General features: G+C 45.0%; 1 protein-coding gene across 3 annotated transcripts in view; it reads right to left on the bottom strand.

Moving 5' to 3' along the window:
* The window catches only part of LOC124004619, a 46,034-nt gene that overhangs the window by 8,530 nt on the left and 24,067 nt on the right, over window positions 1-13,437 (bottom strand). For 2 of the 3 annotated variants that reach the window (XM_046313266.1, XM_046313275.1), the window contains exons 11-15: window positions 4,917-5,020; window positions 4,654-4,726; window positions 4,490-4,561; window positions 1,486-4,257; window positions 39-873 (exon numbers count right to left, since the gene is read on the bottom strand). In XM_046313266.1, coding sequence (XP_046169222.1) covers window positions 39-873; window positions 1,486-4,257; window positions 4,490-4,561; window positions 4,654-4,726; window positions 4,917-5,020 — 3,856 coding nt within the window. The remainder of the gene's footprint in view (window positions 1-38; window positions 874-1,485; window positions 4,258-4,489; window positions 4,562-4,653; window positions 4,727-4,916; window positions 5,021-13,437) is intronic. The other variant, XM_046313281.1, reaches the window with a different exon arrangement.

Genomic DNA, 13,437 nt, shown 5'->3' with positions numbered 1-13,437 from the left:
TTTTTGTTCAGTGTAAATTACAAATTCTAAGTACATACCCATGTAGGGCTCTAATAACTGTTTTATCCATAGGGTCGTTGGTAAACTTGCTGTCTGAATTAAAGTCATAGTTTTCCTTCCACAGCCTTGTCACTTGAACTGAGCGGTCTTTTTCGATGAACCGCCGTAACCGACGGAACTTCTGCCTGCGCCCAATTCCTTTTCTCGTGGATTCTGGAGCCACCCCGGATTCCTTCCCGAGTTCCTTCCTGTTCTGCTCCTGACACAGGAAGGGCCGTAGTGCTTGAGTTCCGTCACCATAGACCATATCCTTGCAATGCGGCTGAAGTGCCTCCGAAATGGGGACTTGGAGGGTTGAACCTGACAAACCCAATAGTAGAGAGGAGGATGGCGGTAGTGAGTAAGAATGCTCTTGTGAGACTAACACAACCCGCTCCCCACTCCCCACCACCAGCCCCTTGGGTGACGGAGACTGAGGGGGAAGTTTAAGCCTAGCAACAGAAGGGTGCTTCAGCAGTGCATCATGAAGGACAGACTCTGGTTCACCATCTGACTCATGAGGAGAGCCGCCATCTTTGACACTGTTGTCACTTATAAGCAAACTTGGACAGCATTCTTGTTGCTGAAGTGCCAGGTGGTCTGGCTGCTGGTCCAGTACTTTGTCGTTACTGGTACTAAGGGCCAAATCGGCCAATAGGGTCAGAGCATCTGCTGGTGGGCATGATGCATCACTGGTATCTTTCTTCACTGTGCGAGGCCTACCCCTACTGACAACACGCCTGACATCAGGGTTAAGTGTCAGTAGTTGGGAGGATATAGGTTGTGCTACTTTCTCTTTTTCAAAAGAAGTTGGTGTGTGATAGTGCAACCACCCTGTAGAAACAAAAGAGAACAGAGAAAAGAGACAGAAGAAACAGTATGAAAACAAAAAACACAAAGTAGCGTATAGTGATAATGAATACTTTGAAATTAAATTGTCGTAAGGCAGTCAGTCGCCTGAATGCAAATCTCCTCGCCAAAATTGAACCAAATTGTTTTATGATTTGTATTAGATTGAAATGGGGGACAGCAGCACGACACACAGCAAGACAAAGCAGAGGCAACGGAGGTGGCAAGAGGCTAGCCTGGTCCAAGATCAGTTTGTGCTGTCTTGTCAACTACAGCACAAACAGACATGGGACCAGAATAGCAAGAAGCTATAAACATGTAACTTCATAGTGTTGCTTTGCAGTTCAGGTAGAAAAAAGAGATATATAGAAACAGAATCATCAGGAATTCAAGACAAAGAGATTATTTTAAAATTTCGGCATATTTCAAAATTCAGCACAAATGAACTGCAATCACAACTCAATTATCAAGATGACAAATATCAATATCTAATTAAGTGTGTGGTTTAGGAGAACAAAATCAAATCAAATCTGCATGTTTTGTTATTTGCATGGTGTGAGGTTGACAACAACTACATGACTTCCCAAGAGAACTTACATTTTTTCCTTATGGAGTCTGCAGGCTTGCATTTCATTTTTAATGGGCTCCCCCGACCTGTTAAGGTTATTGTTGCTGAAGGGGAGCTAGGCAAAGCCTCAGACATTTGGTCAGATGTGGCTTGAGGTGTAACCAGGTCCAGTCTGCTCTGAATGTCTTGCTTCAGTGGAATATCACTTTTTTCTGGAGATTTGGGTGCATTATTATGCAACTCCCTAGGAGTCAAGCCTAATGCTAGTGCAAACTTTGGGTCTAGGCCAAATGTCTGTTCCTTTGCAAATTCAGCAGCACCTGTGGTTCTGTCCGGGGTATCTTTGCAGGAATTACTGAAATGAACACTTTCCATGCCAGCATCGGCCTTGCTTTTTTTGTCCAATGGTAACATTTGATCTTCTGAAACAGGTTTGAGAGGTGTTTTCTTCTTTCCCCTTCTTGAAAAAACTGTCTTTAGTTTACTGAGGGATATTGCAACAAATTGACTATTCTTTTTGTGTTTTTCTAAGGAAGGAAAATCCATGTCTTTGTTCTGGACCAGTTCTGAGGATTTCTGAGAGGCCATCTTGTCTACATCAGCCATTTTGACCTCTGGTGGATGGTCTTTACTGTCTGAACTCCATATGTGCGGATCTTTGTTTTCATCTGACTTTATCAACTCTAGGCCAGGTTCATCTCCTGTTTCTATGGGTTGGGGTACTTTGATACAAGCTTCAACCATCATCTCATCAGCACATTGTTTGTGATCTATCACTTTCCCCATAACTTTCAAAGATTCTATATCCTTGGCGATAACTGCGGAACCATGAGGGACAAAGATTCTACCGCATTCGGAGATGATTGCCTTCAAGTCCCACCGATCTGTCTTCTTTTTCAATGGGTGGCCGTCGTGAATTAGATCCACACTTTCCTTTCTTTTGAATGGGTAAAAGTTAATTGAATCCTTGCTTTCCTTCTTCTTTTTCAAAGGCAGATCTTGGATCAAATTCATTAGTTCCCTCTGCATTTTCAATGGACGAACCTGGGTTACATCCATCCTTTCCTTCTTTTTCCATGGGTTAAGTTGAACTAAATCTGTCATTTCCTTCCTCTTTTTCAATGAGCAGACTTCACTTGAATCCAAAGATCCCTTCTCAGTTTCTTCCTCTTCAAAGTCAGCTGCCGAAGACCTCAAGACCCGTTTACCCAACCCGCTAAATCTACGCCGTTTCCTTGGCCGTTTCCTCCAATCTGATGTAGATAAATTATTGACCTCATTGGCCTTGCCACGTTGCCCATTGAGAGCACTTCCACCCCTCTCCTGTACTTTGGCTGGTGGCAAACTGAAGGAGTTCTTTGTGATTGACTCTGTATTGATCAAGCCAAAGTTCTCATTATGAGGTACAACGGTTGCAGTTCCTTCAGTGGCAGTGATGACTAGCACTGTTGGGAGGTCACCTGATACAGGTGAGGTTGAAACCTCTGTCACCTCTGTGGCCTTGGTCATCACTGTCATACCGGCTATTGCAAAAACATTTGCCGACACTGCAAACTGGGAAAGATCACATGGAACCTCCTCTTGCACCCCCTTAGGCAAATCCCCCCCTTTATCCTCTACTCCTGTCTCTACTGCTTTAATGTTGGGCTTGGTTGCCAGGGCCGGCCCAGGTTTCTTCAATTCCTCTTGAGAGACTGCAGGCTGTGAAAGACCAGAGGGCATATCCTTTTGCACCTCTTTCAGGTGCAAGTTTGTCCCTTCATTCGCTACTCCTACCTCTGGTGCTTTACAGTCTGCCTTACCCAACGCTGCTGGGCCAGCTTTCCTCAAGTTTTCTGCAGGCTGTGAAAGATCAGAAAGCATATCCTCTTTCACCTCCTTTTGCCTATCCACTTGGACTTCCTCTGTGTTCAAATGTGTCCCTTCATCCTCTACTCCTACCCCTGGTACGGCCTTGTTCTTCCCAGGCTTCCCAGAATCATCTGCCAACACAACAGGCTGGGAAAGATCATAGGGAAGCTCCTTCTGCACCTCTTTTGGAATCAAAGTTGTCCCTGGTGCATTACTGTCAGCCTTATTCAAGACAGGTTTCCCAAAGTCCCCTGCTGGGACGGCAGGCTTTTTAAGATCAGAGGGCACTTCCTCCTGCACCTCCTTGGGTTGCACCTTGTCTTGCACCTCCTTTGAAGACAAGGTCTTCTCTTCCTCTACTCTTTTATTTGGTGCATTACTGTCTGCCTTGGTCATACCAGGTTTCTCAAAGTCCTCTGTAGATACTGCCAGTGCATTACTTATGTATGTGTCTGTGTCTCCTGGTGACTGTCCCCCTGACTGCTCCTCCTCTGGGCCACCCAGACTAGCAGGAGTCATGGGGGGGCCTTCTGGAGATGACAGACAGTAGTAGACGTCATCATCTGGCTCATCCCCTCGCTCCTCTCGTCCAGCCGCCAGGAGCTCCGTGGCCCTGGATACAGAGAGCTCGAAGGAGCCCGGCTGGTGGAAGTAATACTTGAGACATTTCCATCCCATTTCAGTCCACTTTGGGGTGGAGTAGAGATATTTGAGGGCGTCAGGAACATCAAACTGATCTGGGAAGATGCTGGCTTCCCTGGATGGACTGATAGTAAGCCCAGGGTGGATGAGGGCAGCGTAGCTCTGGATATGCTGCTCTAGTAAACCACGTATCTCCCCACTCTGTTCAGGGAGGCACTTTTCCACCTCTGTCTCTGCGTAGTTCAGTGCAGGCACCACCTGGAGGCCCTCTGGTGAGAGGGAGCGCTTCTTCGAGCAGATCTTGGTGTCTGTGGTAAAAAAATAAAAAAAGACATTACGTAAGGATAAATGATAAAAGAATAGACAAAAACCTTACTGTATACAAGGGCATAGGTGTTGGCCACACACACACACACACACACACACACACACACACACACACACACACACACACACACACACACACACACACACACACACACACACACACACACACACACACACACACACACACACACACACACACACACACACACACACCTCGTTGTATAGCTCTGGAATCCGGAAACACAAACATCCCCTGCAATACCTCTGGCTTATTGGACCCGGCATCTGAAATGTACAAGTATAATGTAAAGTTAGATATTTAGCTTCTATCTATAATATATTTAAATGCAATATGTTGCGTATACAGGTTGTCTTACCTTCATATGTGAGGAAGTGAGATGAATGTAACAGTATAAGGAAACCACTATCATTCAGTTGTATTACGAGGGCCTGTTGGTAAGAAAAATAGTTTTTACAATCAAGGTCTGACAACACAACAATGAACTGCATTCAGAGGGGTTGGGTTAAATGCGGAAGACACTTTACAGTTGAATGCATTATACAACTGACTAGGTATCCCCCTTTCCATTCCGGTCTTCCAATAACCTGTCAGTCGACTTTAAGTACAATGAACGCTCACCAGGTCTTTCTCCTTGAGCTCCTGTGTGAGCTGAGAGAGAGAGGTGTCATCAGCCTCACTGGGTGCCAGCTCATACAGACTCCAACCCATTCCTTCCAGAGAAACTGAAAAACCATACAATTCAATATCATTAAATGGTTAAAAAAATAATAAAGCTCTGTAAAGCTCTCATAGCTGGATAAATATTCAGATAAGCAACACATCAAATATCCTTGGGTAGGGTTGCAAAGCTACTGGTAATTTATCAAAGTTACAGGAATCTTCTGTAATTTTCATAATTAACTGAAGATCTATGGTAATCTATCGTAACTTTGGTGATTTATAGTTGAATAACTTAAAAATATATATATATTCGTAGATAGTGTAATTTTTTTTAGATCCGTGTCCATATATTAGATCGACCATATGGTTCAAGAGAAAATAGCCTAATTAACGAAAAAAGCAATCAGAATACAACAGGTAGAACCTTACCGTGAAATTCTTAAAGGCCTTAACTCTATTTATTGAACAGCATTGTTGGCTAAAAAAAGATTTACTAAATAAACGAAAGTAAAAAATAAAATAAAGTCAACACAACAGGCTGGGAAAAAAAATAAAAACATGAGCTGGCGCACACCCAGAATAGTAGTTTGTGTGGAGATGCTGACTAATGGCGAATAAACTGTAAACTATCAAAATAAGAAAGTTGCACATTCCATGTATAATCTCCCAGCAATTTAATGGGTATTTACCAACGTTACGGGAATCACTGTGCCTAAACGTTGGTAAATACCCATTAAATTGCTGGGAGATTAGACATGGAGTGTGCGACTTTCTTTATTTTGATAGTTTAGGGGGGAAAAAATATATTTTTTAAATGAATCAAAAAGTAACAAGAATATTAATTAACAATAATGAGGCTATATAAAGGGGGTACTGGTACCAAGTCAATGTGCGGGGGTACAGGTTAGTCAAGGTAATTTGTAAAGTGCATAATAATAGATAATAAACAGCAAGTTACAGCAATGTAAAAACATATGGCTTGGGGGTAGAAACTGTAAAGGAGCCTTTTGGTCCTAGACTTGGCGCTCCGGTACTGCTTGCCGTGAGATAGCAGAGAGAACAGTCTATGACTTGGGTGACTGGAGTCTTTGACATCTTTATGGGCCTTCCTCTGACACCACCTAGTATATAGGTCCTGGATGTCAGGAACCTTGGCGCCTTACGGTCAGATGCCAAGTAGTTGCCATACCAGGCAGTGATGCAACCGGTCAGGATGCTCTCGATGGTGCAGCTATAGAACTTTGTGTGGATCTGTGGACCCATGCCAAATCTTTTCAGTCTCCTGAGGGGGAAAAGGTGTTGTCGTGCCCTCTTCACAACTGTCTTGATGTGTTTGGACCATGATAGTTAGTTGGTGATGTGGGCACCAAGGAACTTGAAACTCTCGACCCGCTCGACTTCAGCCCTGTCGATGTTAATGGGGGCCTGTTCGGCCCTCATTTTTCCTATAGTCCACGATCAGTTCCTTTGTCTTGCTCACATTGAGGAACAGGTTGTTGTCCTGGCACCACACTGCCTGGTTTCTGACCTCCTCCCTATAGGCTGTCTCATTGTTGTCGGTGATCAGGCCTACCACTGTTGTGGTATCAGCAAACGCAACAATGGTGATGGAGTCGTGCTTGGCCACACAGTCGTGGGTGATCAGGAAGTACAGGAGGGGACTAAGCACGCAACCCTCAGGGGCCCCAGTGTTGAAGATCAGCGTGGATGATATGTTGTTGCCTACCCTTACCACCTGGGTGTGGCCCGTCAGGAGGTCCAGTATCCAGTTGCAGAGGGAGGTGTTCAGTCCCAGGATCCTAAGCTTAGTGATGAGCTTTGTAGGTACTATGGTGTTGAACGCTGAGCTGAAATCAATGAACAGCACTCTCACATAGGTGTTCCAGGTGGGAAAGGGCAGTGTGGAGTGCGATTGAGATTGCGTCATCTGTGGATCTCTTGGGGCGGTATGCGAATAGGAATGGGTCTAGGGTTTCCGGCATGATGGTGTTGATGTGAGCCATGATCCGCCTTTCAAAGCACTTCATGGCTACCAGGCAGTAATCATTTAGGCAGTATACCTTCGTTTTCTTGGGCACAGGCACTATGGTGGTCTGTTTGAAAAATGTAGTTATTACAGACTTGGTCAGGGAAAGGTTGAAAATGTCAGTGAAGACACTTGCCAGTTGGTCCGAGCATGCTTTGAGTACACTTCCTGATAATCCGTCTGGCCCCGCGGCTTTGTGAATCTTGACTTTTTTAAAGGTCTTGCTCACATGGGCTACGGGAGAGCGTGATCACACAGTCGTCTGGAACAGCTGGTGCTCACATGCATGCTTCAGTGTTGCTTGCCTCGAAGCGAGCATAAAAGGCATTTAGCTCATTTGGTAGGCTCGCGTCACTGGGCAGCTCGCTGCTAGGTTTCGCTTTGTAGTCCATAATAGTTTTCAAGCCCTGCCACATCTGACTAGCGTCAGAGCCGGTGTAGTAGGATTCAATCTTAGTCCTGTATTGGCGCTTTGCCTGTTTGTTGGTTTGTCTGAGGGCATAGCAGTATTTCTTTAGCTCGGTGCAGATGTGGCCTGTCATCCATGGCTTCTGGTTAGGATATGTACGTACAGTCACTGTGTCGATGCACTTATTGATGAAGATGATGACTGAGGTGGTATACTCCTCAATACCATTGGATGAATCTCGGAACATATTCCAGTCTGTGCTCGCAAAACAGTCCTGTAGCGTAGCATCCGTGTCATCTGACCAATTCCATATTGAGCGAGTCACTGGTACTTCCTGCTTTAGTTTTTGCTTGTAAGCAGGAATCAGGAGTATATAATTATGGTCAGATTTGCCAAATAGAGGGCGAGGGAGAGCTTTGTATGCGTCTGTCTGTAAAGGTGGTCTCTAGTTTTTTTCCTCTGGTTGCACATGTGACATGCTGGTAGAAATGAGGCAAAACAGATTTAAGTTTGTCTGCATTAAAGTTCCTGGCCACTAGGAGTGCTACTTCTGGATGAGCATTTTCTTGTTTGCTTCTAGCCTTATACAGCTTGTTGAGTGTGGTCTTAGTACCAGCATCGGTTTGGGGTGGTAAATCGACAGCTACGAATAATATAGATGAGAACTTTCTTGGTAGATAGTGTGGTCTACAGTTTATCATGAGGTATTCTACCAGAGGCGAGCATTACCTTGAGACTTCTTTAATATTAGATATCGCGCACTGGAAGTTATTGACAAATAGACACACACCCCCGCCCCTCGTCTTACCAGACGTAGCTGCTCTGTGCTACTGATGCACGGAGAAGCCAGCCAGCTCTATATTATCTGTGTCGTCGTATAGCCACGTTGCGGTGAACTTTTTTCACAACTGCCACCAGTTAAACATTTTTATTTTACCCTTATTTTACCAGGTAAGTTGACTGAGAACACATTCTCATTTACAGCAACGACCAGTGGAACAGATACAGAGGGGGTGGGGGGGGGGAGGGGATGAATGAGCCAATTGGAAGCTGGGGATAATTAGGTGGCCATAAGAGTAAGCGGGCCAGATTTGGAATTTAGCCAGGATATCGGGGTTAACACAACTACTCTTACAATAAGTGCCATGGGATCTTTAGTGACTATAGAGAGCCAGGTTACCCGTTTTAACGTTCCATCTGAAAGACGGCACCGTGCACAGGACAATGTCCCCAAACAATACCCTGAGGCGTTGGGATCAGTGGAGGCTCCTCAGAGGAGGAAAGAGAGGACCATCCTCCTCAGTAAAAATGGTAAAACAGTAAAAAAGTTATCCTTTTTAGATAAATCTATACTAAATATATTCATATGTCACCAAATAATTTATTAAAACATACTGTTTTGCAATGAAGGTCTACAGTAACCTCATGTTGTCCACCCAATCAAAAGGATCAGAGATTGAATCTAGTACTGAAAGCATAAACTACAGCTAGCTAGCACTGCAGTGCATAAAATGTGGTGAGTAGTTGACTCCAAGAGAGAGAAAAACAATAGTTGAACAGTTTTCAACAAATTAATTTATTAAAAAATGAAGGAGAAGCAAGCATTGTAATTTCTTTTCAGTTCTTTTCATGGGGTGACCAGATATACCTGCTGGAGTGCGTGCTACAGGTGGGTGCTGCTATCGTGACCAGCAAGCTGAGATAAGGGGGGACTTTACCTAGCAAGGTCTTGTAGATGACCTGCAGCCAGTGGGTTTGGCGACGAGTATGAAGCAAGGGCCAGCCAACGAGAGCGTACAGGTCGCGGTGGTGGGTAGTATATGGGGCTTTGGTGACAAAACAGATGGCACTGTGATAGACTGCATCCAGTTTATTGAGTAGGGTATTGGAGGCTATTTTGTAAATGACATCGTCATCGTCAGGATCGGTAAGATGGGTCAGTTTTACAAGGGCATGTTTGGCAGCATGAGGGAAGGATGTTTTGTTGCGAAATAGGAAGCCAATTCTAGATTTAACTTTGGATTGGAGATGTTTGATGTGAGTCTGGAAGGAGAGTTTACAGTCTAACCAGACGCCTAGGTATTTGTAGTTGTCCACATATTCTAAGTCAGAACCGTCCAGAGTAGTGAAGCTGGATGGGCGGGCAGGTGCAGGCAGCGATCGGTTGAAGAGCATGCATTTGGTTTTACTTGTATTTACGAGCGATTGAAGGCCACTGAAGGAGAGTTGTATGACATTGAAGCTCGTCTGGAGGGTTGTTAACACAGTGTCCAAAGAAGGGCCAGAAGTATACAGAATTGTATTTGTTTATTTTTTTTATTTATCCGTTATTTGACCAGGTAAGTTGACTGAGAACACGTTCTTATTTACGGCAACGACCTGGGGGATGAATGAGCCTATTGTAAACCGGGGATTATTAGGTGACCGTGATGGTTTGAGGGCCAGATTGGGAATTTAGCCAGGACACTGGGGTTAACACCCCTACTCTTACGATAAGTGCCATGGGATCTTTAATGACCTCAGAGAGTCAGGACACCTGTTTAACGTCCCATCCGAAAGACGACACCCTACACAGGGCAGTGTCCCCAATCACTGCCCTGGGGTATTGGGCTATTTTTAGACCAGAGGAAAGAGTGCCTCCTACTGGCCCTACAACACCACTTCCAGCAGCATCTGGTCTCCCATCCAGGGACTGACCAGGCCCAACCCTGCTTAGCTTCAGAAGCAAGCCAGCAGTGGTATGCAGGGTGGTATGGTAAAGAATGGTGTCGTCTGCGTAGAGGTGGATCAGAGACTCACCAGCAGCAAGAGCGACATCATGGATGTACACAGAGAAGAGAGTCGGCCCAAGAATTGAACCGGACAACAGGCCCTCTGATTTGACACACTGAACTCTATCAGAGAAGTAGTTGGTGAACCAGGCGAGGCAATCATTTGAGAAACCAAGGCTATTGAGTCTGCCGATGAGGATGTGGTGATTGACAGAGTCGAAAGCCTTGGCCAGGTCAATGAATACGGCTGCACAGTATTGTTTCTTATCGATGGCGGTTAAGATATCGTTTAGGACCTTGAGCGTAGCTGAGGTGCACCCATGACCAGCTCTGAAACCAGATTGCATAGCGGAGAAGGTATGATGGGATTCGAAATGGTCGGTAATCTGTTTGTTGACTTGGCTTTTGAATACCTTAGAAAGGCAGGGTAGGATAGATATAGGTCTGTAGCAGTTTGGGTAAAGAGTGTTCCCCCCCTTTGAAGAGGGGGATGACCGCAGCTGCTTTCCAATCTTTGGGAATCTCAGATGACACGAAAGAGAGGTTGAACAGGCTAGTAATAGTGAGGGAAGGCATTACCCGGGCCAGGTCAATTAGAAAGGCCTGCTCGCTGAAGTGTTTCAGGGAGCGTTTGACAGTGATGAGTGGAGGTCACCTGACCGCTGACCCATTACGGATGCAGGCAATGAGGCAGTGATTTCTGAGATCTTGGTTGAAAACAGCAGAGGTGTATTTAGAGGGCAAGTTGGTTAGGATGAGGGTGCCCGTATGAGGGTGCCCGTGTTTACGGCTTTGGGGTGGTACCTGGTAGGTTCATTGATAATTTGTGTGAGATTGAGGGCATCAATCTTAGATTGTAGGATGGCTGGGGTGTTAAGCATATTCCAGTTTAGGTCACGAAGCAGCACGAGCTCTGAAGATAGATGGGGTGCAATCAGTTCAAATATGGTGTCCAGAGTACAGCTGGGGGCAGAGGGTGGTCTATAGCAGGCGACAACGGTGAGAGACTTGCTTTTAGAGAGGTGGATTTTTAAAAGTAGAAGTTCAAATTGTTTGGGTACAGACCTGGAAAGTAGGACAGAACTCTGCAGGCTATCTCTGCAGTATTTTGCAACACCGCCCCCTTTGGCCGTTCTATCTTGTCTGAAAATGTTGTAGTTAGGGATGGAGATTTCAGAGTTTTTGGTGGTCTTCCTAAGCCAGGATTCAGACACAGCTAGGACATCCGGGTTGACAGAGTGTGCTAAAGCAGTGAATAAAACAAACTTAGGGAGGAGGCTTATAATGTTAACATGCATGAAACCAAGGCTATTACGGTTACAGAAGTCATCAAAAGAGAGCGCCCGGGGAATAGGAGTGGAGCTAGGCACTGCAGGGCCTGGATTCACCTCTACATCACCAGAGGAACGGAGGAGGAGTAGGATAAGGGTACGGCTAAAAGCTATGAGAATTGGTTGTCTAGGACGTCCGGAACAGAGAGTAAAAGGAGGTTTCTGGGGGCGCTAAAATAGCATCAAGGTATAATGTTCAGATAAAGTTATGGTAGGATGTGAATACAGTGGAGGTAAACCTAGGCATTGAGTGATGATGAGAAAGATATTGTCTCTAGAAACATCATTGAAACCAGGTGATGTCATCGCATGTGTGGGTGGTGGAACTGAAAGGTTGGATAAGGTATAATGAGCAGGGCTAGAGGCTCTACAGTGAAATAAGCCAATAAACACTAACCAAAACAGCAATGGACAAGGCATATTGACATTAAGGAGAGGCATGCTTAGCCGAGTGTTCATAAGGGTCCAGTGAGTAGTGGGATTGGTTGGGGTCACGGCGATTCAGACAGCTAGCCGGGCCATCGGTAGCAAGCTGACAGAGGATGAGGGTTTGTTTTTAGACACCTTGTGCATTTCCATCGGTAGATTAGTGGGGTTCCATGTGGTAGAGGGGATCAATCCAATTGGCAAAATAGATATAGTTATAGTGACCCAAGAAAATTGTCCGATAGACCTATTCAGATAGCAGCCGATAAGACAGCTAACGATTAGCGGGCCGCAGATGGGCGTTCAGGTAACGTCGCGACGGAGGGGCCAGTTGGATAACTCCCTCGTGCAGGTAACATTGGTAGTCCAATCGTGAAGGCCCAGTGGGGCTCCGCATCGGTAGTAAAACGGGTCCGGATAGGCGATTGTAGCCCTGGAGTGGCTAATGGAACTCTTCACCTGGCTAGCTCCAGAATAATTGTTGTTTGCTCCGGGACCGACGTAAGCCAATAGTCACTCGGATAGCAGCTAGCTAGCTGCAAGATCCAGGTGTAAATGTCCAGAGCTTGCGGTAGAAATCTGGGGCTATGGAGAGAAAATAGGTCTTGTATGTTCTGGTCTGAGTCACGTTGTACAAAACTGGCGATAGCTTTTCGAGCTAAAGGATAGCTGATGACCACCAACAGTGGTTAGCTGAATACTAACGTTAGCCAGTAATCTGGCTAGCTTCTGGCTAGCTTCTATTGTGGATTTCAGAATTGAGGTGAATAATACTTTTTTTAAATTGGTGAGGCGGGTTGAAGGAGAGTGTTTTGAAGTTGAGATGTCTTTTTTTTTATTATAAAAAGATATGCGAAGAAAATATGTAAATATATATATACACGGGACACGACAAGACGAGGACAAAGGACGTCTGACTGCTATGCCATATTGGGGGGAAAAAGACTGTAACGTTACTGTATGATTGTAGCGGGTTTACTAACGCATTAGTTCTATTAGCTATGTTGACGAGGACGTTACTTTAGCTAATATGGAGACAACAATGTAGGCTGTGTGTAGTGGTTATGATATGGTTTGGACAGGTTTTTTCGCCTGGTCACACAGCTGATGTGTTGTTCATTGAAGTCCACAAAAGAAGGTAAAAGGTGAGAGGAGGAGAGTGCATAGAGGCTAGAATGAATACAACGTGACTGCTAGGTATGAAAGTGAACTGTGTTTATGCGTGATCTGGGGTGTATTCATTCTGCCGACTCTGCTGAAAAACGTTTCTTAAACGAAAGCAAACAAAACAGGGATAAAAATAGCAGAATTTGTCCAATAGAAATGCTCGTTTGCAACTGTTGGACTAATGATTACACCCTAGATAAGCTAGAAGCTGTCCATGTGCCACTCACTGTCTGTCATCTCAAATTTCTCTCTCTCTGTGTACACCTACATTGTAAACTTTTATTTATAGGCTGTAGCTGTCATGTTTTGTCTTATATTGTCTTGTCATTTTGCTTTTCCTTCTGTTCGT

The sequence above is a fragment of the Oncorhynchus gorbuscha genome, linkage group LG02, assembly GCF_021184085.1.
Source record: "Oncorhynchus gorbuscha isolate QuinsamMale2020 ecotype Even-year linkage group LG02, OgorEven_v1.0, whole genome shotgun sequence".
Lineage (NCBI taxonomy): Eukaryota > Metazoa > Chordata > Actinopteri > Salmoniformes > Salmonidae > Oncorhynchus > Oncorhynchus gorbuscha.
Note: the sequence above shows the minus strand (reverse complement) of the source record. Positions and strands in the feature narration are given on the sequence as shown.